The sequence below is a fragment of the Numida meleagris genome, chromosome 16, assembly GCF_002078875.1.
Source record: "Numida meleagris isolate 19003 breed g44 Domestic line chromosome 16, NumMel1.0, whole genome shotgun sequence".
NCBI classification, from domain to species: Eukaryota; Metazoa; Chordata; class Aves; order Galliformes; family Numididae; genus Numida; species Numida meleagris.
In genome coordinates, this window is record NC_034424.1 from 7,984,922 (window position 1) to 8,008,794 (window position 23,873).

A 23,873-nucleotide genomic window follows, 5' to 3' on the forward strand; every position below is an offset into this window, starting at 1 on the left:
AACCCTAACCCCAAAGCGGTGGCACCTCCCGGGGTCTCATGGGCACAGCCCGGGGCTGGGAAGTTTGGCAGGTCCCAGGGAGGGGGCACATTGCAGGAAATGGTTATCGATGCAGAGCTCCGTCCTCTCACTTCCAGGGCTGTTAGAGAGCGAAAGGACGGAGCAGAAGAGTTTGACACCTTTGCAAAACAGTGCTCAAGGAGGAAATGAGCAGCCAGGGCTTGTAATTGAGATGGATGAAAAGGCGTCCGGCTTCCCCCAAAGCGTTTCAGGCAACGTACTTGAGGAGAATATGAAGTGCGCCGCTCTCTTAAGATCGCCACGCTGCAGCTAAATTATTAATGATGAGGAATGATTTCATATTTAATCTAAAGACTATTAATTACACTGCAGAAGAGCAACGCACCATCCTGAGAGCCCCTCTCACCGGCTGAATAATTCAGCGCTGCCCCATATTTTACCTCCACGTCGAGGCGGGCAGCGACGCGTTCCCGCGCAGCGCGGCGGTGTTTGGGGCTGGAGGTGACATCCCATGGGGACAGTGATGATGAGGACAAACCTCGGCCCCCCATGAAGGCACTGGGTCTGTGGGGCTGGGGGGTGGGGGTGGGGCTGCCATGGGGCCGCTATGGGCTGGGGTGCAGCTTCTCCCACGCCCGGCACAGCCCCGCTCTGTGCAGATGCAGAAGACAGATGTTTATTTGTCCAGGATTATTTGCTGATCGCTGTTACGGTGATCCAAGATGATCATTAAAAAGGGAAATGGGCTGTTTAATAATAATGCTCAGAGCACGCAGTGTGCCTCGCATTACGAGGATGTTTAAGCACAAGCCCAATTAAGTCCCTCGCATCCCCGCAGAATTCCCCCAGTTGTGCAAACTATTAGCCAAACTCCAGGCTCCTCGCACTTGAAGGCAATCCTGGAGGCTGGCACTCTGCTAGAGACCCATTTCTACCCTGAAGCTAAATTAAAATCCTATTGTGCTGGTGCTGCTAATATTTCCTGCTCTTGTTTCCAACAATTAAATTGTGACATTCTGCCAAAGCCTGCGAGGAGCCCGGGAAAGGCTCTCCATGAGCTGCAAAGAAGCCACAGCCTGCATCCACGCACCCAGGTAACCGGTGGGGGGAAACAGAGGGGAGCAAAAGATTGTTTAAGGAAGAAATGACTGTTTGGTCACGGCTTAAAAGTTGGTACTTAGAAATTCCATGAATTTTAAAATAAAGACATTGTGAGATTTGAACTTTCTTCTGAACACTCACAAACAGCGGTGCCTAATACCTTCCCTGGCCATTAAGGAGCTGAGCTGGAGAGCAGCAAGCGCTAAGCACCACGCTGATAGAGCAGTTACACGCGGTAATAGAATTGTGTTTGGAGAGCCTGCAAAGGCAGGTATGGAGACCATACATAAACAAGGCCATTACCAGCCAGAGTAAGCGGTGATAGAATTTCATGAATATCCCCACAAAAAGCTTTGTATATTTATAACAACCCACGGAGTCGTTTGGAGCGCAGTCAGGGGCCTCTCGGAGTGATTCAGGAGGTAAATTGTGCAGCAGAGCCGGGCTCCTCTGCGTCGGGTACAGGAGATGTGGGCTGCTGCCATGGGGTAGGGCACAGGGGATGGGTGCTGCCATGGAGCAGTGCTGGGAGCACCCAAGAGGAACAATTGCTCCTCTATCGGCCCACTGATGTGGCTGTGGGGTGACAGACCGGTGTTTCCATGTCTCAGGAAAAGAATATCCAGGATTCATCGGGCTTAAAGTGTCAGGATGGGGCTTGGAATCCACACACCGGCATGGCTCAGCATATTTATTGCTTTAATTTAAATAAATAGCTGCTTCAAACTTAGAAAAACTTCACGCTGCAACTTTTGCAAAACCCAAGCGCATGCGATACCAGGCGCGTAGCTCAAACACGAGCCTAATAAGATGCTAATTGCGATTCATAAATTATATTGGGATGCCTGGGACTATTGAAGATCCTGGATGAAGTGTAGTGTTCAATTTATCCTGTGCATGTTGGCGACAGTGCTGCCAGCCTCCTTCTTGTCCCCCTGTGTTGTTTTGTCATCTCTGTACTATCACCAATTCATCACAAAGGCAACTGAACTCTCCGATGTCCACCCACCGGGTGACTTTGTCTTCGCTACTCTATGACTTCTAAATTAAATTGTCAAAACACATTACTGAGAAAAATATTGCGAAGGGAAAGTTCTTTACCCTTTTATCCCATCTTAGGAGAGAATCAGTTTGACTTGAAGAAAACGTCGGCTTCATTATCCCTCCTGCTATCATATTTCTTCACTCAGCAGCAGCAGCAGAGAGTCAATAGGGAAGACTTGGATGACATGATGTAGCATCCCCCAGGAGTTGTCTCAATAAATTCTGAGAGTGCCCAGAAATGCTGGTGGGGTGGGGTTGGAGGGGGGGGGAGGAAGAGGGAGAATTTTCACTCTCTTTATTCCTCCCACTCTCAGACAATGTAGAAGAGATTACGGACCTGCTGGAGAGTTCCCTGCTCCTCCCGCACTCGCTGGTCAGGGAGCAGCTCCAGGAGGGGCTGAGCCCGGGGTACATGGAGAAGCCCTCACATATGGGACCCCCCCCAGCGGGCTGCCAGCATTGGGGGGCAGCTCCAAAACTGCTCCAATTCGCACCAAAGGAGAACCCTGGTGCCACGGCCAGCTCCAGCACGCACCGTGTGGTTCCTGCAGGGCTGGTGTCATGCTCAGGACTGCGGGAGATTCTGATGCTCGATGTAATCACATAAAATAATTCATCCGCAGACATCAAACAAAGGAAGCCATTCCTCCAAGGGAAGGATATGCTACTTTCCACCTTTTCTCATTCACACGCTGGTCTCTGGGCATAAAGTATCAGTCATAAGAAGCAAGTAACACATTGTGCGCTCATTCTTTCGGCTTCAGACAATATTAACATAATAAACACATATTGTTTATTTATTCTGCTGTGGTGCAAGTAAAGGAGGTAATGCCCCACGCTTAAATGGGACATTTTTAAATGCTCACATTTCCTCGGCCGTTATGCATTAGCCATCAGTAGTCAAATTGCCTTGTATTTGCAATTTTATGGGTACATTTTATCAAGCACACAGGAGCTGCATTCAAAGCATGAAAATAAAGTATTCCACTTGTGTTAGGCAAGCAGTGTTTTGATTCAGGAGGCGGCTGCCCAGCAGAAATCTCTTATTATTTTTTTTTTTTTTTTCCGCAGCAGTTTCAATTTCATCTGCAAATATTGCTCCTCTTGCAGCGCGCGGGCCGAGAGCCCCCTCGACGGCTGTGTAACATCCGAGCATCCAACCCGCACCGAGCTCATCCAGCCTGCGTGGAAATCACCTGCTGCTTTCGGCTGTGTTCGAACACGTCCTGACACAAGGTCCCAGCGCTCCGCCCGGCGGTGCTGGGCTCCCCGGGTGAGCTCCCAGCCTCACACCCAACCCCTCCTCCCACCACGGGCTGTCACCTCTCGTCCTGCCGCTGTCACCCGGGGGCAGAGGCCGACCCCACCTCACCACGACGTCCTTCCAGGAGCCGTAGGGAGCGGTGAGGTCTGCCCCGAGCCCCCTCTTCTCCACACTGACCCACCCCAGCTCCCTCAGCCGCTCCCCGCAGCGCTGCGCTCTGCCCCGTCGCTGTGCTGCCCGTCTCCGGACGCACTCCGGGCCCCGATGTGTTTCTGGCTGCTCGGCCTGAGCAGCGCAGCAGGGAGCAGCAGGTGGGCTCTGCTCCTCCCGGGGTCTCCTGGGTGAGCATGTGAGCGGGACCTGAGCGCGCTTCGGGACACACACGGCACTCCGCCGCCGCACGGGCTGTGCTGCGGGACACAGCTCGGGACAGCCCGCGCCCCGCGCAGGCCGCACGGCCGGGCCTTGCCGCAGCACCGCGCCCGCACGGGGCGCTCTCAGGCGGCGGCCGCCCGGCGCCACCTGCCGGCGGGACGAGGAACCGCGCCGGGCGCGGCCGGCAGGGGGCGCCATAGCGGGAGGACTGCGGCTCCCGGCGTGCAGCGCGGCGGGGGGGGCGCTGAAGCTCTCACGGTCCCGCCCCCCCAGTGCGGCCTTCACTTCCGGCGTCGAAAACTTCAACTCCCAGCAGTCACCGCGCCGCCGCGCCCTTCCGCTTCCGGCAGCCCTGGTGCGCCCCCGTCCCCTCAGCGCAGCGCCGGGCCCAGCGGTGCCGGCGACGCGGGGACTTCGCAGCTCTCCCGGGCCTTCGGCTTCCCGGGGTCACCTTCATGGGCCGGCGGTAGCGCGGCGGGGCCCGGGGCCGTGCTGAGGCGTCGGCGGGGCTGGGAGGAGCGGGGCCGGCGGCGATGTTCGTGCAGGAGGAGAAGATCTTCGCGGGGAAGGTGCTGCGGCTGCAGGTGTGCACCATGGAGGGCGCCGAGTGGCTGGAGGAGGTCCCCGAGGACACCACGGTGGAGAAGCTGAAGGAGCGCTGCTTGAAGCACGTAAGGAGCGCGGCCCACCGCTGTGCGCCGCAGATAGGGCCGAAATCTGAGCGAAAATCGCGGCCTGGGAGGGGCGGGCGGGGCCTGCGGGGGAGAACGGCTTCTGCAGCGCTGTGCGGGGCTCGGGGAACGGGCTCGAGGCGGCACGGGGCTGCGGGTGTGTGCCCGGGGCGGGCTCCGTTGTCCCCCTGCTCCCCGTGCTCTGTGACACGCGCTGCCAGCTCCAGGGTTTGCGGTGGGGCAGTTCCTTTGCAGCCTTATGGGTTCGTCCCACGGGTGTCCCACGTCAGCCCCGTCCGTGGGTGCTTTACAGACGGGTGGCGTTGTAAAAGATAGAGGGAAATGGCTTCTGGAGGTGTTCTCTCCGAAACCAGAGCCTGTTTTGTTTCTTTGCTTTTGAGAATGACCAGGGAATGTATTGCCTGTGGGAAGAAGTTTCCCCTTTAGGAAAAGCACTCGGAGCGGCCGTCGCTGCGCTGGTGCAGTGGGTTTTCTGTAGGGAGCCCACAGGTCTGCTAATGCTCTTCCTGTGCTCGAAGCGGTAAAGTCTTAATGGATGTGTCCAAAGGGGAAATTAGTGCCCGCTGTCTGCCAGAGAAAATGCTTAAAATGCGCGGGCACAGTCTGTAAAAGTCGAGCTGGAAAACACCGGCTCTTTATATACAGCTACTCAATTACCACTTATGTCTGTGGGTATTAAAGGTGAAAACAAATGGTTACAAAGCTACTGGACTGAATTTCGAAGATCTGCCGTGACCTTTTTGTTTTCAAACAAAGACATGATTGGTAATAAGAAGGTGTGAAGCTGTTGCTCTGCCTTCCTGGAATCAGCACAACGTGCCTGGCAGCTTGGGTTGCCAACTGCTGGACGTGCTGCTGGGAGTCGGGCAGCTTTCTGCATGGAAGGGCAAGGGGCCTCTGCTCCGAGCTCTGGGCATGCAGCTTATATCAATTGCTTTTAGTGGCTTTTGCCACTAAAAGTTTGAAGCATTACAAAAATGTTAAGAAATGTTCTGAGTAAAACAAAGTAACAAGGTGAGAATATGAATATGTGTAATATTCAACAACCTCGTGTGAAGACTGGGAGTTGGGTGTCAAGGTGACCAGCAGCCCATTTGCCCTCTGCTTTGTGCCTTCTGGTTGTTTGTTTCCAGCTACAACCCTTGGAAACTACAGCTCACGATACACACTGCTCTTCTTGAGCCCCGGTCTTTGTAAGTGCTTCTTGATTCAGGGATGAGAACAGCTGCAAATGGGTTTGCTTCGTTTGGGGTAGGTGTGATCCTCTCTGAGGCAAAGTGAAGATGCAGGGTCCCCCGTATTGTGACATTCGTGGAAGAAGTGCTCCTGTCTTGTCCTCTTTCAGTGCAGCTGAAGGATTGAACAAAGACATAGGGTGGGGTAATGATTACACGCTTATGTGCAGAGCTGAAAAGCCTTTAATTATCAAGCAACGTAATTGAATAGATGCTTGCATTGCAGTGCAAGTCAGGATAGAAGACAATTGATAACTTGGCAAGAGGTTTGATTTCATTCTCCCGGCTGCTTTGTGCTAATGGTATGGATTTGCATAACCATTATGGATAATATATAGTTTTATGGAGGGGAAAAATAGAAATGGAAAAATCATGACTCCTGATCACGGGTGCGTTGCGATGAATCTTGATAGCACCTTGAGATAATTTATGCATCCATCTCTCATAAGATGCTGATTAGTGTATTCTCTAAAGTCCTTGAAACCACTCTGTCAGGAGGCGAAGGAAGGTAATATTCATCAGAATGCCTAGTTTAGGATTAGGAGGGTGGACACTGTCCCTCTAGCATTTGAATGCTTACTGATCTCTGTAGTGTTGATTTTAATGCGTTTTTTCTTTCATAACTAATGGGAGGGTTGTTTTTACTTTTTTTTTTTTTTTGCTTTATCTGTTGACCTGTAACAACGTAGTAGTGACTGTATGCCAGGAAACTGCTGCCTTCAGTAATACTATCTAGTCTGAATAAATACCTGACAGCGTTGTTTCCTTTCCTAGTTCTTTCTGTATGCAAGTTTCACAACCAGAGTGTTCTCATGCTGAGGTCCGTGTGCAGTGCAGCTGACAGGATCAAGCCCCACGCTCCCCTGTGGCTTCCTTAAAAAGGAACTGTTCATTTCAGAACCAGAATTGAGAAAGCTCAGTTTAACCACGGCAACTCAAGTGTAACTTACGTGTTTTGGTGATCTGTAATTCTTGTGCCCAAAGCTGACACTTCAAGCTCTGCTTTGGCTGGAGGCACCGTAGGAAGTCCTGGTTCTGACACCCCAATTGGGGAGAACGTTGCTCCTTGCTGAGGCTCAGTAGTATTTCTGTAACGCTGATAGAAATTGTGGCCGTGCACTTGAGATGCACAAACATGATCTGTGTGAGCTTTTAATGCTCTTGTGCTTCTGTTCTCCTTTCTCTTAACCTGCCTCAGTGGTATTCAGGTGAGTTTTAAGGTGTGTTAAAGGGTGTCCCAGGAACAGAGGGGTGAGGTGCTTACTGTCAGAGTACAAGGTTACAGGAGGTTCCTGCCCCTCGGTGTGCTTTGCATGCTTGGAGGGACGCAGGTTGTTTAAGCCACCCAAGCTTAGTAATAAGGAGTGGCAGTACTATGTTCTGTTTTAAAAAAAAAAAAAAAAAAAAACATCATAAATAAATAAAAATCTAAAAATAAACAAAAAGCTTTGTGGTTTATGAGGATTCCAAGCTCTGCAAATTGCATTCAGCATCACCAGGGCTTGCAAGTTCAGCAGCTGCTCAAGCATCTGCAAAAAATAGGTTTCTCACCTGTGCGGTAGAGCAGCCTGCTGTGAATTCCTGCGTTAAAAGGACATGCAAATATTTACGCTGGAAGCAAAGCCATAAAACAACAGATCCCCCCTCCTTATGATCCTGTTGTATGAAAAGATGCAAGAGAGCTCATCTCCCAGCCACGCTGCACCTCCGCGTGGTGCCCGCAGGTGAGCCCTGCTGCCACGGCCGCCTCCCGCTGAGCAGGGAATTCTCTTCCTGTGGGTTAGCGGCGCTCTTCTCGCCGGGCAGGAAGTTGTTTTCAGCTAGACTTCAAAGCTTTGCGTGTGATACAAGAATGCTGTGTCTTGCCAGGTGCTCTGAGGAAGCAGGACTCCGCAGCGAGGTCTGATCGCTCCAGGTGCCGGTTCCAGGTGGTTTGCTGAGAGCTCGCGGAGGTGCTGCTGTGAAGATGGCCTTCCAGCTTCCAGGGCGTGTTAAAATAGGCAGGGAGATGCTGAGTATTTCACGAAGCTTTCCCTGTGATATTGGTGCTGTTTATATTTGCCTTACTGTTCTGTGCAGTTGTCACGCAGTGGTCAGAGGAAGGGGAAATAAGAACAGGTGATCGCAGGACTTTTGTTTTAGAACAGCTTTATTATGAATTCATAGAGTTCTAGGGACTCTAGTCTTTCACTTACACGTTGATGTTATTAGCAGATATTACGATTGCACACACGCAGTGTATGCCCAGCTTTGTGTGCCAGGGAGGAAACAGCTCTTAGGTACATGTGGCATCCTTCCCACCCCCACGTGAGTGCTTCCCAGCTCCCCTTTCTCCCTTTTTGGGCTCTGACGCTAAGGATCTGTAAAAATAGTATTTTGAGCTTGTTTGGAGAGATGTCCCGCTGATGTACTCCTAGGTATTCTGGATAAGTTACCAGATCAATTAGAGGAGCTACTCCCAGTCACTTCTAAGCTTTAATGCATTCTTTGGCTTTTGTTCAGCAGTTAATATGCTGAAGGATTAGTAAGAAGCTACTGTTATGCAAAGTGGGATTCAAACGCTCTCACCTTAATCCTGCTGAGGCATCAGAACAGCACAGAAGTTTGGGTGAGGAACTGAAGGTCTGTGCTGAAAACAAGTGTAACCTTTGGAAAAAAAAAAACAAAGAACTAACAAGTTCTCCAGCAGCTGCAGTCACAAGAGAAAAAGTGATGATGGACTCCAAAAGGATTCCTTTGAAGGAGGCTGTGTTATGACTAAATGCTGCATTTGAAGTGAAGCACTGATGTCCATGGGGCTTCTGGAAATGGCTTCCTTACCTGAAGGGTGGGCACGTTGTTCTACACACATGGTAGAAGTGGCTGGATAGAAATGGGTTTTGAAAGCAGTGTCATTGAGAGCTATTTGCTGCAAGCAGAGGAGGTGAGGTCGGTATTAAGTGTCCTATTTTGTGGTGAGAGCAGCAGCATCCATTTCACGGTTTTGGTAGGTGGTTATTTTTAATTCTGCCTTTCTGGAATTGCATCCATTATGCTTTTTTTTTTTCCCACCCAAACAAATTAGAAGTCTCTAGATGCGCTGATGTAATGTTCTTGAAATCTATCGCAGTGGATCTGCAAGCCATTCTTGTGTGAAGATGAGTCAGTTCAAGGTCTGCATGCGCTCTTCTTAATTTTCTGTTGCAGTACTGAAATACCAGGAGATTTAAACCCTTCAGCAGAGCCATGCTGGGGTGCAAACACTGGGGGATTCGTGCTTAATTAGATAAACAGCGTGGCATTTCAGCTTGTGGTTTTCTTAGGAGATCAGAGTGGTCCCTTGCATTGTTGGTGGGATAACACAGGTCCTCCAGTCTCTTTGTCCCAGCAGAGCTGTAGGCAGAATGTGTATTTGGTACTGGGGAATAGTTCTCTATATTCAAGTTTTTGTGCCAAGAGAGGAGAGCCTTTTTGTGCATAGATGGGTAAATGTACCTCGTGCTGCTTGGTGTAGTTATAAAACAAATCTCTGATGCTCATATTGTAAGCTTTTGGGGATTCAAACTTGAATTTTTTTAGTGAATAAACATAACGTATGATTGAGAACTGTAATAGAAAATAGAGCACAGCATTCATCTATGGAAAAAAAATTAGCATATGTTGATTATTTATGGTTGGGAAGAAAAGTTATGAGGCTAACTTGTGTTCAGTGCTTTCAGCAAGAAGCCAGGGTAGGGCTCTGGCAGCCGAGGCCTTGGCTTCATTCTGCAACTCAAAACAAGGTGCAGAAACTGCTGCCTGCTTCCCAATTTAAGGTCAAGTTCTCCAAAATCACTGCTGCCAGTTGCTTGTTTAGCCAGCATGTAAATAATAATTAGTAGATGAAGCAGAGAGTCTCTCCTCTGTTTTGACACTAGCTACAAATGAGAAGTGTGCTGCAATATTATAGTCCCCTCTCTGCAAAAACACTGATGCTCTTTGTAGATTTCCGCTCCTGCTTCACAATCCTAATTGTTACTCCTTAACTTCTCTCTGAGAGCAAGGGACCTTTGTGATCTGTTGCAGAACCGACCCCGCGGGTCCTGCAGCTCCGTCCTCACTGTGCTCACAGTCTCCATGGGTCTGAGTGTAGGACCAGGCACCCGGGGTTTGAAGCGTGGTAGAGATGTGCTGTTCTGCAGAAGTATGAATCTGCTCACATAGATCGGCTGTGTGCCCTTGAAGGCCTCATTTGCAATGACTGGGATGTAACATTAGGTCTTTGAAACTGACAGTTTTAAGTAAGTTTTGCAGAGTATCATAATCAGTTAGAACTTAAATGTAGTTGTTGATTTAACAGCACTGAGAAAGGAGAGCTAGAATCCTTCCTTTGTTGATTATTCTTCTCAGCCAGGAGCTTGGATGTGCAGGCAGAAACCTACCCCAATACAGCACGATTCATCCCTCAGCTTCTTTAATAATATACATTCTGTACATGTATATACCCATGGCATATTGTGCTATTAAGCTGTTGGGAAGGTAGTAAATGGTGGCACAGTTTGCATGTGGAGAATCTTAAGTGTGAAGAGCAGTGATTCATGCAGTAGGCTTACTTCTGTCTTCTGATCTTCAGTATTTGTCTTCTGCAGTGTGTACCTGGGAGCTTGGAGGATCCAAAAACTGTGACACATCACAAGTTGATACACGCTACTTCTGAGAAGGTGCTAACAGACACAAAAACAGTGCTGGAGGAAAACATTCAAGACAGAGGTGAGATTGTCCTTTGTATCCCACCGGCCTGGAAATGAGAAACTGTTTGAGTTCCAATTTGTGACTTTTTATTAGCAGCACTCTGCGTTGACGTGGGAAGCTAATAAGGCAGCAAAAAAGGAAGACACTTTTTACAAACCCTGTTCCCCCCATGAGAATATACAATGAGCAGTTTTCTTAACTGTTCCTTCTTAGAGTCACACAGGAGATAGAAAGTGTTCATTAAGTCAAAATGTTGAATTATTTTTCTCTCCTTTAAAGCAATGTTTAAGCCTCCAAGGCAGCAGTTATCCTTCAAAATGATCCAAAAAATAATTATCATGGCTTGAGTATTTCAAAAAAGACAGCCTAAAACATTTGGGGGTTTTCTTGAGGTCTCCAGGTCAAGTAGAATGTAGTTTGCTGATGTATATCTGAGCATCACAGTTTACATCTCATTCAGCCCTCTCCAAGTGTAGGTCAGAATTCCCCACACTGTAGCGTTACTGACTCACAACAGAGTATGTGAGGCAAGTGTGAACTTTACAGATGTAAAGGATTAATGTGAAACAAAAGAGGACCTAGAGATGAGAGCTGTCAGGATAGCTGGAGTCATGTTTTACTGGACAGCTTAAACTAATGGTCCCTTCTGGAGACAAAAGGCAGCGGTCCAGAAGGTGTGAGAAGCAGGACTGCTGGAGAATGGGATATTGCCTGAACCAGGAACGGCAGGAGTAGTATTCCTGTACTTTTGCAGGAGTTCATGCAGGTTGGAAAGCTGTTGCTGTGATCGTGAGCGATTTTGTCTTTCTCTTCCAAGGCAGTGTCACCTTTAGAGCTGAGCAGGAGCTGAGAGCTGCCATCTTAGGCAAAGGCAAGGGCCAGCTTTTTTGCTGATTGGTGATGTAGTATTTCTAGGCGAGGCACCAGCTCCTACAGAGTTTTGAACTGCAGTTTGCAGCCGCTAAGCTGTCGTGCGAGTGCCTCTCTACTCCTTCTTCCCCTGCAATGTGCTCTACCTTTTAAGTGCCCGGCTGCTGTCAGGAAGGCAGGATGGCAGCCAACAGCTGACTGCTGCTGGTGACTCCACTTGCTGCTGCGCGGCGCAGCCAAAAGTCAACGTGTGGATCTTTTCGTGCTCTTGTCAGCTGGATAAGTGCAGGTTAACAGCCTTCACCAGCTGCTGCTCTTGGCTGTTCTGTGCCGAGCCAGACCAATAAAACTTGTTGCACAAAGCACGATTTGTTTGCTTTTTACCCTCTTAATGCAATAGACTGAAAACTGCGTGTCAGGCTCTGTCTGGCTGAAGGACTGCAGATGCTGCATGGGCCTGTTCTGGGCTCTAAGCCGTACGCCTGTATCCACCCTGAGAACCTGTGTAGTAATAACTGAGATGCTACAACAGTGGAATTAATACCAAATTAATCTCTGGGAAAACTTGAGTTTGTGGCGTATCTCGCAAGACCTGGTTTTACATCATTTTCTAATATCTTCCAGTATTGTTCTCTTTTTAGACGTCTTGCTCTTAATCAAGAAGCGTGCACCACCTCCGCTCCCCAAAATGTCAGATGTGTCTGCAGAGGAGAAAGTGAGTTTGAAAAGATTTATTGATTTGTCCCTTTTGATTAACTGCTTTATTAATGAGCTACAGAAAAATTGTTGCGGTGTACTCTTTCTGTAGAGACAAATGCACCCAGTTAAACTGTAAGGTAATTATTTAATCCTCTTTCCAAACTTTGCAGAATTATTTTACATTTTTTAACTTGGGTTGTGAGAACACCTGCTGTAGAATAAGACGTGCAGAATACACTCTGTGCAAGTGGTGTCGATTTCATCTTTGAGAGAAATATTTAGTATCTGCATAGCAAGTGCCTTGCTGCATCTCTTTTGAAAACCTTATAGAAATCTGTTAATTTGCTTCAGGCTGTGTTCTGTCTTTAGTAATGTCTGGCTTATCACCCCCTAACCAGGTCTGGAGCATCGTCCCCCTGCTATTCCTGTTTGTTTGTTTGTTTTCTATTTCTCAGAATGTAACTGTTACTGAGGGTCAGTGGTATGCAGGATGACACTCAGACTCAAGTGGTACTGCAGTGGGTGTTACTGTGTAAACACTTTGAGCAATGCTTGTGCTTAACGCTGTGAATTCCTGGGTCTCTCTGCCTTCTCCTTGCACAGCTTTGTTTTTTCTTGCTTCCTGTAGGTATTGGTGTATGTCTCTGTATCCCTTCCTGTAGGTATTGGTGTATGTCTCTATCTCCGTTACGGTCTTGCTGTGCAGAATGTCACCATAAGAGCCTAAGATATAAGACTGTGAATTTTTTATAGTTTGTACCCCTGCTATGTTTTGTCCTGGACTCTAAGCATGTACTAAATATCAGAGGCACTGTATATCTCTGCATGATACTTGCAAGCGATAAAGCACTTCCAGTGTGAAGCAGTTAAGTGTTAGTCTGTTCACAGTATTGATACATCTCTTGGCAAACCCTGGATTTGAAGAGAGTGTGCTCTGAGCAGACAGTGTAGACTATTGTCCTGGGAACTGAGGCCCTCCAAGTTCTCTCCATGTTTGGCACATCACTTTTCCTCTTTATGCTGGAATTTCCCTACATTTAAATAATGGAAATAGCTACAAGGACTGAAAGTGGGGCAACCCAACAGGTCCTGGTTTTGCTCTTTAATTGCAAGATGACGTTAGTGCTATTAATCCATTGTATTGCTAGGCTGCTGTTTCTTAGTTGCAAGTTACAGAGCACTGCTTGATGCCTTGGTAAAGAATATGAAACTGCTCTCAGCAATGCTATGTTCTTTGTTTTGTGGATAATGGGTTATGAAACCTGACCATGTTTCCCATCCTTCAGAGGAAACAAGAACAGAAAGCTCCTGATAAGGATGCTATTCTCAAAGCAACTGCAAATCTGCCCTCTCGCAATGCAGATCGCACTGTGGCCCAACACAACATGAGGGATGTAAGTATTAGACTTGACTTTAACTCACACACTACTATCCAAGTAGACTTTTATCTTATATAATCTTTTCCCTTCCGTATGAATGTGGTTAGGCTTTCTCTGTAAGAGAAATTCAAGTGTGTATAGTGTATATGAAAGTAGATAGTACAATCTGTGTGTAAATCTTAGGCTATTTAGAGATTATAAAATGCTGCACTAAATTATGATTTAAAATGTCTTATTTGACCCTGGGAAAGCCTCAGTAAGCCCTTTGAAGATCTGGCAAATGTGCAGTTAAGTTTCAATCTGGAATAGTTCACATTTTCACAATGTTTTCTCTCTCATGGCTTTGAAGAGACATAAGTCATAGATTTTGCCTTCAGTAGTCGAATGCTGTCAGTGATACTTCCAGCTGTGTCTTCAGCAGTGTGGGGACTACTTTTTCTCTTCTGATATTAACAGCTGCTCTATTAATATTTAATGATATCTGGTAACCTCCTATCTAAATGTTTTGACAGTTTCCTTTTTTGCAGTTCCAGACAGAGCTCCGGAAGATCTTAGTTTCTCTCATTGAAGTTGCACAGAAATTGCTAGCACTGAACCCAGATGCAGTTGAACTATTTAAGAAGGCAAATGGTATGAACATATCTTTACCGTTACTAGTTCAATCCCAGGAACTTATTTTCTTACACAGCAGAAGAGTAGGCTTGCAGAATTAAGTCCAGACTTCAATGTAGTAGCAGAGCTACTAGTGACTTTGTGGCAAAGATTTCAACTTGTGGTATAGGTTTTATAAAACTAGGGAATGTACAAGGTCCCTTTGGGATAGATGAGAATTTCCATTTAAAAAATAAAATCATCAGCAGTGGAATAGCTAGAGAACTTTACAAGAGTTGGTAAAGAATAGTTGGAAATGCATGAGGAAACAGTAAAATGGGGAGAAACTGGAGCTGTTGATTCAGTCTGTGGGGAATAACCCTTGAGATCTGCTAGCACTGGATCCAAATTACTTACTAGATTATTGATAAACTTCAGTGAATCTCCCATACATTTAATTATGTGGACATATAGTCATATGAGAGTTTGCTGTCTGTTGTTTGAGATCTTGAATGTATCTGGAATAAGTCTTTGTCCTGGAAGAATCTCTCTGAGCCTGATCAAGCTGAGTGCAGCAAATTAAATGATGAGATAGCAGATTCTGGCTGGAAACAAAAGCAGGGATGGAAGAGAAGAATGGGGTTTGAACTTAACACATGCCATTCCATTGAGAAAGGGTTTTATTTTAGCTTGAAGTTAGTCTCAACATTGTTTTGTTTGTGTATGTGTAGCCATGCTGGATGAGGATGAGGAAGACAGAGTGGATGAGATAGCTCTGCGACAACTTACAGAAATGGGGTTTCCAGAGAGCAGAGCTGTCAAAGCCCTTCGATTAAATCAGTAAGTGTACTTGGCACGCTGCCTGTAAATTACTTGGTATGGTTAAAAAAAAATACATTTTTTGAAGGAAATCTCCTTATGTGGGTCACATAAAACTAGCAGAAAGCATTGGCTCAAGGAAGAGTGTTGCCTCAGGCAACCTGCAGGTGCAGCTGGCACAGGAAAGGGGAAGCTGTGTTGTACTTCTTCTGGAAAGAAGTCAGTCTGCAGTTCCCAAGGTTGTCAAGCTCTCGCTGTTTCCAAGTACTAAACTCGCATCTTCTGCGTTAAAATTTTACAGAGGAAAAAAAAAAGCAAGCTAAGCCCATCCAGACTGGTTTGTCAACTGTAGCAAAATACAATATGCTGATCTTTTAAATAAAACATCCTAAGAATATTACAAAGCCCAGATAGCAGCTGTAGAAAAATAGGAGGTAATATAGTTCTTCTTGTGCCATAAGAAGAAATAGCTGTGCTGCCTCACTTCTGAGATGGGTTTCTTATGCTATTCACAAAAATGTCTAATGATATAGAATCCAATCCTTCTTTTTCAGGAGCTCTCCTTTGGTCTTAGAAGGACTTTCTCCCTCGATGTCCTTCATCTTTCATGTTATAACTGAAAAGCCAAATAGGCAAGGGCTTCCCTTTCCATTTTAAGAACATCTAATTAGCATCTGGTCAAATGAAATTGCACGTTCAGTTGCTCTGTTGTTATCTTTGCTTCCTATGAATTCATTGGGAAGGCATGTGCTGGATCTCTCCCATGATCTCTTAGCTTGAACACTTGTAGTCAATTGCCTGCGTTGAATTTTGTTCCTGCTTAAGGTATATGGTGCATGTGTAATGTTTGTCCCACTCTTTCTTCCATTGTTAATGGCATTCCTTTATCACTAGATGTCTGAGATAGATCTCCCTAAGATGCAGCAAAATAGCTTCTCTCTGAGACGTGGTTCCATTTGGAACGTGCTTTGCAGTTTTGTCAGCAGTTGCAAATAGTCAGTGTGTGTTTGTGAAATAGAGCTGATGATCTGGAGAATAGGATGACTCCCTTAGAAATGGCCTTTAAAACCTGAGCTACAACTGTCCAGGTTGGACTTGACTCCTCTGTCATCCTGGCTTCAGAGATTATTGTGGGGCCCTGAGTGCATGTTGAATTAAGGTGCTCTGAAATTAGCTCCGATACTTTGTGTGGCTTCAGACACTAATTAATCAGCTAGTCAAGATACCACGGGAATAAATGCAAAGCAAAAATACGTGTGTAGTGCTGCTGTACATCTGGAGCGTTCCTCATTGCTTTGTTTTGATTTTTTTTGCAGTATGTCAGTGACACAGGCCATGGAGTGGTTGATAGAACATGCTGATGACCCCGCAGTGGATGCTCCGCTTCCAGGTCAAACTGCACCCGAAGCTGCGGCTGAAGCTGGTGCATCCTCTGCTGAAGCAACTGCAGGTCCGAGTTCAGAAGCAGGTGGGGAAGAAGCCAAAGATGAGCTGACTGAAATATTTAAGAAGATACGAAGGAAAAGAGAGTTTCGCCCAGACCCACGGGTACGTACTGCTTATCTCACTGTTCCTTCACGTTGAAAGGGACTGCGTGGACAGCATGGAATCCAAATAAATGTTTAGTTGCTAATGAAATGGAGCATGTGTGCGAATGTATATTGTGCTGGCTTGACAGTATTTTGGTGAAAGTCCTCAGGGGCTGTTTAAATTCAGACTGCTGAAAGGGATATTCCCCACTTAATGCACTGCTGTCTCAGATAACAGCGTCTAAGTTACCGACACTTACTTTACACCTGAAAATTAACTGAGACTCTTGATATAAGTTGCCAGACTCCTGGCATTGCTTTTTATGATTGTGATGAATATCTGTTTGCTGTAGAGAAGGACAGAAGAGCGTTATTGTATTTTACGGACAAGGAAAAGCATCACCAGCAGATAAGTCTTTAAGTCTTGCATCAACTGCAGAAATTATCCTTTTTTTCATAACATTATATTAGCTGAAATGAAAATACGTGCTGCTGTCGCACTGTAAACTCACCAGGAGGTGCTCTTTAGAATCCACCACTTGGCTTTTTCAAATAGATGTTTTTTGTGATTTAAGTCAAAAGCTGCAAATGCTGTATTTAATGACCCGGGCGCAATTTCTAAATGATGAAGCATTCTTGTAGCATTATGTAGGTGTGCTTGTCAAAATTCATAAAGCTCACTAGCAACATAATAAAGCCAGGAAGTGGAATTAAATCCGGTGAATAAAGCTACAAATGTACAAGATCTTGGAGCTTCTGGAGTTTAACCTGTCAGTAAGACATCAGCAAAAGTTTTGTGATACGAGAGAAGTTTAAAAATATTTCTGGCCTGCTCTTCTCTTTCCCACACCAGGTGCTTGCTCTTTCCTCACGTTCAGCTTTCATTTTTGAGGATAGGAACTACCTTCACTCTGGCTTTTACTATTTATTCCACTTCCCATGATAAAGACACTTTTGATGTACAGTATTTGAAAACCTTGTAGCAAAGTTTATGTAGTGGTCTGCAAATGGAAACAATTGAGATTTTACCCCACAAAAAGCTCCTGCACAGAAGGTGAAGCGTGTGGTTGTTGTCATTTGTTTTAAACGTTCATTAATCCGTGCAAATCTTATAGGCTGTCATCGCCCTAATGGAGATGGGATTTGATGAAAAAGAAGTGGTAGATGCACTCAGAGTAAACAACAACCAGCAAAATGCAGCTGTGAGTACAATGTCCTTTCTGTTCCTTATTGCTGTAGTAGCCTGCTCAGCTGGTTATTTTCATCATTGAATTGGTTGATCTTGTTACTGGGGATGAAGTGACCGCTATCTTCTGTGCCTTTCTTGAACTGCATACACAGAACACAAAGCTTTTAGATTTTTTGGAGGAATGCAGCATGCGTGAGGTTGAGGCTGATTTGGTTCGTATGAGAATATGTTAATTTTCACAAAGCTTTTGAGAAGCTCCCTCAGTAGAAGCTGCAGAAGAGATGATGCTATCACAGGGAAGGGAAAGGTATTCCCAAAAATAAGTGACTAAAGGACAGAAATAAATAACCAGACAAGAAATTCAAGCCATGCAGTATATAAATAAACATACTGCAGTAATACATTCCACAGTTCATGGAATCTAAGAATATGAAGGTTTTTAAAAGATTGATTAGTCCCATGTTGGTGGAGATATATTATCTTTCTGGGATAGGAAAAATGTTGTTTGACATTGCCACATTGCCAGAAGTTTTGGCAGACTTTTATTGTAATGGAACCAATCACAAAATCTGTTGTGCTTGGTGGTTTCTTTCAGTGTGAATGGCTGCTGGGAGACAGAAAACCTTCTCCAGAGGACTTAGATAAGGGAATTGACACGAACAGCCCTCTCTTCCAAGCCATCTTAGAAAACCCAGTGGTACAATTAGGGTTAACCAACCCTAAAACTCTACTAGGTAAGTCCTGATTGGGCTCCTGCTAAATATTCTACATCTGTGCAGTTCCTAGCAAATAAGAGCAGAGACAGGATAATGACAACACATACCATGAAATGGGGGCAGCTCTGTACCTTATTCCTCACTATCAACAGCTTGTTTCATTTTGTAATTCAGCTATAGCCTAAACAGAACTTGGGGATGTCCCAGAAATTATATGAATTTCCTAGGCTACTGATTTACACTTGCTGAACTCAGAACTTTAATAGCTGCTGGCTGCAACGCTTTTGTGGGTTTAGGAGATCTTTTGTGTGCTCTCTTTGGCCACGGAGAAAAAAAAGAAAAGGAATGTCTATTTAGAACCCTGATGACTTCACAGAAAAAACAAGGCTGTCTCCTGCTGTACAGCTTTCTGTGTTGTGCTCTGATCATTGAAATGGAAGATAACTAGTGTAACCAAACAAGAAGTCAGAGCGAAGGCTTTGCCTATCAAAATTCAGATAGTGTTTGTGAAAATACATTTTCCCCTTGTTGAGTATCAACTCTGTGGTAAAGTCTGTGTTCTTGTTCAAAAATGCTGTGAGCACAGCAAGTACTCAACGGATAAAACTGATGTTGAAATGCACATCTCTTATGCATTGGCCTCTCTGATGCCAGAGGACAATGCAGAAGAATGACAATAACTGTGTTGTTATACAAAGCTTTGCATATAGTGTTTGGCTTCAAACTTTATTTGAAACTGTGCTTTGAAATAAAGGGTGTATACATGGCTTTTTCAGGAGAGCTTTTAAAGATGCTGCTTTAAATGTAATTAGGAGTATTTGCAAGACTTCAAATAATTCAAGAGCAGAGCCTTCCCACTCTCGTTTCTGAACAAATGGTCTCCTTATTTCCAAAGACAGTTCCACACTGCAGCTCAGAATATAAATAGAAAATGAAATGTCATTATATGTGCTTGTAAAGCTTGGATGAACATTGAAGAATATATTCCTAATGATACATAAGCAAATTGCTTATGTCATAGATTTCAACAGTGAACGTTTGTATTTAATTAGATACCCAAGGAATGTTGATAAATGTTTAGTTTTAAGCTCTTGAGTCTATGTAAAAGAATACAGTTAAAGTGGTGAAAGGTGAGATCTGCACGTTATTCTGGGCTTTGCTGCAAGCATGCAGCGTGACCTTGAGCAAGGTGCTAATGATGAGCCTTTCAGAGGTGCTGGGTGCTCGTGGCACCCACTAAGGTCACTTAGAGCTTTGTACACTAACACTCTCGGAAAAGTTCAGACTGGCACCCTGATGCTGGACTGCCAGCCTCTTCTAACACTGACCTTTGGGTGACTTCTGAATAGGTCAGATATGCAACTGCTTTTTTCTGGCCTGCTCTGTAATGACTGCTCCACGTGTCCACTAGTCTGGCACAGTGTCTGTCGTGAAGGTTATAAATGATTGCCTGAATCATTCTTTGGCCAGACTTGTGACTTAGCTCTTGGATTTAATGTCGAATTCCTTCAAAATAAAGAGGAAAGTGGAAGCTGGCATGCAAAAAAAAAAATAAAATCAAAACAAAAGAAACTTAGTGTGAAGACAGCTGTGCATAGAAATAAAATAAAAAATTTCTGCTGCCCAAATGTCTCCATTCTGAGATGGAGATTCAGAACCCAATTGCATGGTGTGTTACCTGCTACTGCAGCCAGAGTGGATGTAAACAGAGAAACTCTTTCCAGCCCTCTGTGAATACACTACTGGAGGCTACTCAGTCTCTTCAGTATCAGTGGCCAGAAGAAGCCACTCTGCAAACTCAGAAGAGCCCTGGCCCTAAGGGGTGACTGAGGCACAGACTCTGGCAGGTAGGCAGCACCTCCATTTTCCCTGGGGTGTGTCAATGTGAAGAACGTTATTACACAGAGCACAACGCTGCTCTGTAACGGAAAAGTTCTGTCTGTAGACTTTTGCAAAGTGTTTGGCTCTTCAAACCCTTGTCACTGAGGTTATGTAAGATGGGCTATAATCCAGACTGAGTATTTAATCGGCCTCTGCCTGCGATAAATGTAATGCTGAGCAATGAGGAAAGCGTAACAGCCTGTAGCATCCCAGTCTGGAGATGTAGGAGAACAAATGGTAACTGTGTGATGGATTCTCACCGTTTTGAGGGGCTGCTTGCCCACTGCCTTGGATAAGCTGTAAGTATTTCTAGCTTTCCTGTTGTTGAAGCACCCCAAACATTGATGCGTGTGCTAAAAGACCAATGATGTACAGTGATTTCTTTCTCTTGGCAGCCTTCGAGGATATGCTTGAAAACCCCTTGAACAGCACTCAGTGGATGAATGATCCAGAAACTGGGCCTGTCATGCTACAGATCTCTCGAATCTTCCAGACACTGAATCGCACGTAGAGGGGAATGCCAGACCACTGTGCCACTTCCTACTGTCCCTTGTGTCACCTTCTCAATGGGGAGGGTGCATGGATTGTTTGGGGAGGGGGGGGAGGGATTCTGTCCGAGTAGGGGTCTCACACGAGAGCTTATGTAGTTATGGCCAACTGAAGTTAATTGCCTTGTGAATTTAGTGTTAGTGGAAGAGGTTTGAAGACTTGTATATGTTTTCAGGTGTTAGGTCAAAAATAAAGTATATCAAAAAAATAGGAAAAGGTTTTGTGAAAACAATTAAGAATCTGCTTATCAGAAAGAACTATGATATTGCTTGTTAAAAAAAGGCCTGTGACAGTAGTTTTCTAGCCAGTTTTACTAGCATCTGGCTAGTGTTTACAAAAGGTCACTGACCACTAGCATAGGATATTAATCATCTCCATGCAGTATTAATTTATGGCTATATCAAATTATAAAATGCTTTTTAAAATGGATTCTTAGGAAATATTTTTTAAAAGTCCAAATATCGGGAGAGCAAGCACATTTCTATCCAAATTTGTCCGTCTTGCATCATAATTGAAACAGAATAATTCATAGATGGCATTCGTTTAATAAATAGCATTACTTTTTCCTATTTATTTTCTGCATTAGTGTTCTTCCAGTCCAACGGTAGTTCCACTTCTAGGAGATTGTCAGCTATGTTAAAGATGCAGTATCTCTTTCATGGCAGAACACCGACACTTGGATTCTCAAGGAGGCTGCAGTTCATAACTTTATCCTATGCCATATCTTAGTGCAAGGAGGATATCTTCACGTGGTGGGTTTTTTCCATTTTTATGTGCACGGTTTTGCAAAGGGGAACTTGTGTTGTGGACTGCTTCAAACTGTTTACGAAAAAGCAACTCATGTGCATGGGTTTTCCTAGAACGGTGATCTGCAAAGAAGCAGAAACACTTTGGGTTTTATATTTTTTTTTAAGATATTTAAAAGCACGCTTGAAATTATTTCCTTTGAGATAGAAGTGGTTATCCTTGACACTTTGGAAATATCAAGAAAGTCAGGCTCTGTCTTCCCTAGTTTTGTTGGAAGACTGATGGGAGATTTCAGACAGGTGCCGTGGGCTTGTAAGAAGAGAACTCACTGGTGAATATTCAGCTAGTTTCTTGTGATTGGGCCATGCAGGCTTTTGTTTTCAAGGTAGTGAAACACAGCTGACATCTGTCACAATCCCTGCTGGAGCATGTGTTCCGTAGCCTGTTTTTTTTTAAAGGTGTCTGTCAAATAGATCCTGAATAGCTCTGCCAGGATTCTTTCCAAATGTGTGTTTTATGCAGTTGTGTTTTTGTTTTAAAAAGGAAAATGCTACAAGATGCAACCCGAAACCCTGTGACAAGTTTTGGCCTGAACTTGGCACCTCGTCTGTGCTATTGTGCAGCTGAGGCACTGAAGTTGCCAGTTTCTCATAATTAATATGAAGGGTGGGGAAACAAAACAGCATGAGATTTTATCTTGACTTACTATCCCAGGATTTTTTTTTTTTTTAATTTGTTATCTGTAGTTTCATGGTAAGCTTTACAGTTCACAACTGCTGAAATATTTACGTTTGTGCTTGGAAAGTCCAGGATTTACAGAGGTGTTTGTTCGGATTGGTTGTTCGAATGCCCAGCTGCTCCTGGGACTGTCTGGTGCCACTGCCAGGGCAGCGTGGGTGATGAATTTAACAGGCTCTCCAGTTTTCAGGTGGTTGAAGCTGAATGCTGCCTGACCTCCTTTGCAGGAGCAGAGTGGCTCCTTCTAAGCATGAAGGTTCTGCTGCTTGTGCATTTCTGCAGAGTGTGGTACTGCCAGGATCTGCTACTGAACTTGTTCTCTCCGTGTCTGTTGGGTAGGAGTGGTGGAAGTTATCAGGGTTGCCTCCCTTGGTATGCCAGAAGAGAGTCAGAGCCACTGCTGGCTCACGAGGAAAAAAAATATGAGTAAAACAAGGCATGCATATGTAATAGATGAAGGTAAGGTTGCCAGTGCTGTAGCAGCAATTAGAAACTGCACGGATAAAGGAACGCTGCATCTTGAAAATGTGTGAAGGCTTGAGAATATGTGGTTGTTTCCGGCTTTGCTTATTTCAGAGCTCAAAGCTTACGTAGCCGAAGTGTTGGAGAGAGTGTGTTCTTCCTGATCTGCCAAACCTGCTTGTTGCTTGTTACAGCTGCTTGTCTTTTGGGAACTTATGGTTCCAGTGGCCAGTCCCCGAAAGAGGCCAGAACTTAGGAGGTGTGATGTTTGCAGCAAGGCTTAGGAGTTGAACTGAATGGAGCCAAAACTGCCGTTAAGGTTGAACAAACCCTTTGAGGAGCTGATCAAGACATCAGTATTGTTCTGTGGGTATGAATTAGTAGCAGACTTAGGGAGCTGTGTGTCCCCGTGACACCTGAGTGTATTGCTGCTTGATTAGTTATTGGTGGGAGGATGGATGCTAAGTTCATTATGTTTGCAAAAGCATTGATTTATCCCAGTTTTTAGTGAACCTGCCATAATCCTGAGTGATCACTGCTATTTAGTAAGAACGTGTGTAGGCAGGTCTCCAGGCCAGAGGAGTCTGTGTTACGAGTACTTCCTGGGCACAAACCATCCTGTTCTGTGGCTAACGGTTCAAGGACTGGTGGATCTGCTCTGTAAGCCAGCGAGAGGTCCCTAAACATATTGGAATGTAAGTTTTTGTTTTAATAAAATAAGTGAATTCTGTGAAGAACTACTCATGAGTGTAAGGATTTACTGGCTCGGGTCCTGTGCTTGCATCTCTGGCGTTCGAGCTGTAACTAGTAAAGATATGTCATGTTAAGTGTCTCATAACGTGGCCAAAGGAATATTTGGAAGCCTGTGAAATCAAGGAAAAGTAAGGGAATGAACGTTGGTGGTTCTTCCAGTGCAGTGTCTGTTCCTTACAGCTCTCCTAGCTCTTTGCCCTATCCATTGATCAAGACAATCTTCTACCTTTTTGATATTACACGACTCTTGAAAGCTAGCTAGCTATTTATTTAAATATATATAATTTATAATTTTGTCATCAAAACACTGATATTTTTAATAGAAATGTACTATATGGAAGTTTGTTCTCAGGGCTTCGTGCTTATACTCAATGGGGGGGTGCACTTAAAGGGATGGATTTGGAAAAAATGCCAGTGGCCACTTTGCAGCTTGGACCTTGGTTAGTCGTGACCTGTGGGACTGAGATAGCATAATGCTCCTGTTAAACCTCTGGTGTTAGGTACAGTCC

The 23,873-nt window shown here is 45.1% G+C and overlaps 1 protein-coding gene across 2 annotated transcripts; it reads left to right on the forward strand.

The window, feature by feature from the left end:
• UBAC1 (UBA domain containing 1) lies at positions 4,128–23,345 on the forward strand. 2 transcript variants are annotated; one of them, XM_021413676.1, is made up of 10 exons: positions 4,128–4,476; positions 10,340–10,460; positions 11,954–12,027; positions 13,298–13,405; positions 13,903–14,020; positions 14,713–14,821; positions 16,117–16,348; positions 17,445–17,531; positions 18,114–18,252; positions 20,511–23,345. In XM_021413676.1, the coding sequence occupies exons 1-10, from the start codon at positions 4,339–4,341 to the stop codon at positions 20,624–20,626; spliced, it is 1,242 nt and encodes a 413-aa protein (XP_021269351.1). In that variant the 5' UTR covers positions 4,128–4,338; the 3' UTR covers positions 20,627–23,345. The 2 variants fall into 2 exon arrangements, with proteins under 2 accessions (XP_021269351.1, XP_021269352.1); XM_021413677.1 differs by having other exon boundaries at positions 4,129–4,476; positions 13,918–14,020.

Bases quoted from the DNA above. Each gene is read 5' to 3' on its own strand.
- UBAC1 (XM_021413676.1), top strand. From the start codon at position 4,339: ATGTTCGTGCAGGAGGAGAAGATCTTCGCGGGGAAGGTGCTGCGGCTG. The intron at 10,461-11,953 runs GTGAGATTGTCC...TTCTCTTTTTAG, and splicing joins GGAAAACATTCAAGACAGAG to ACGTCTTGCTCTTAATCAAG. The intron at 16,349-17,444 runs GTACGTACTGCT...CAAATCTTATAG, and splicing joins AGTTTCGCCCAGACCCACGG to GCTGTCATCGCCCTAATGGA.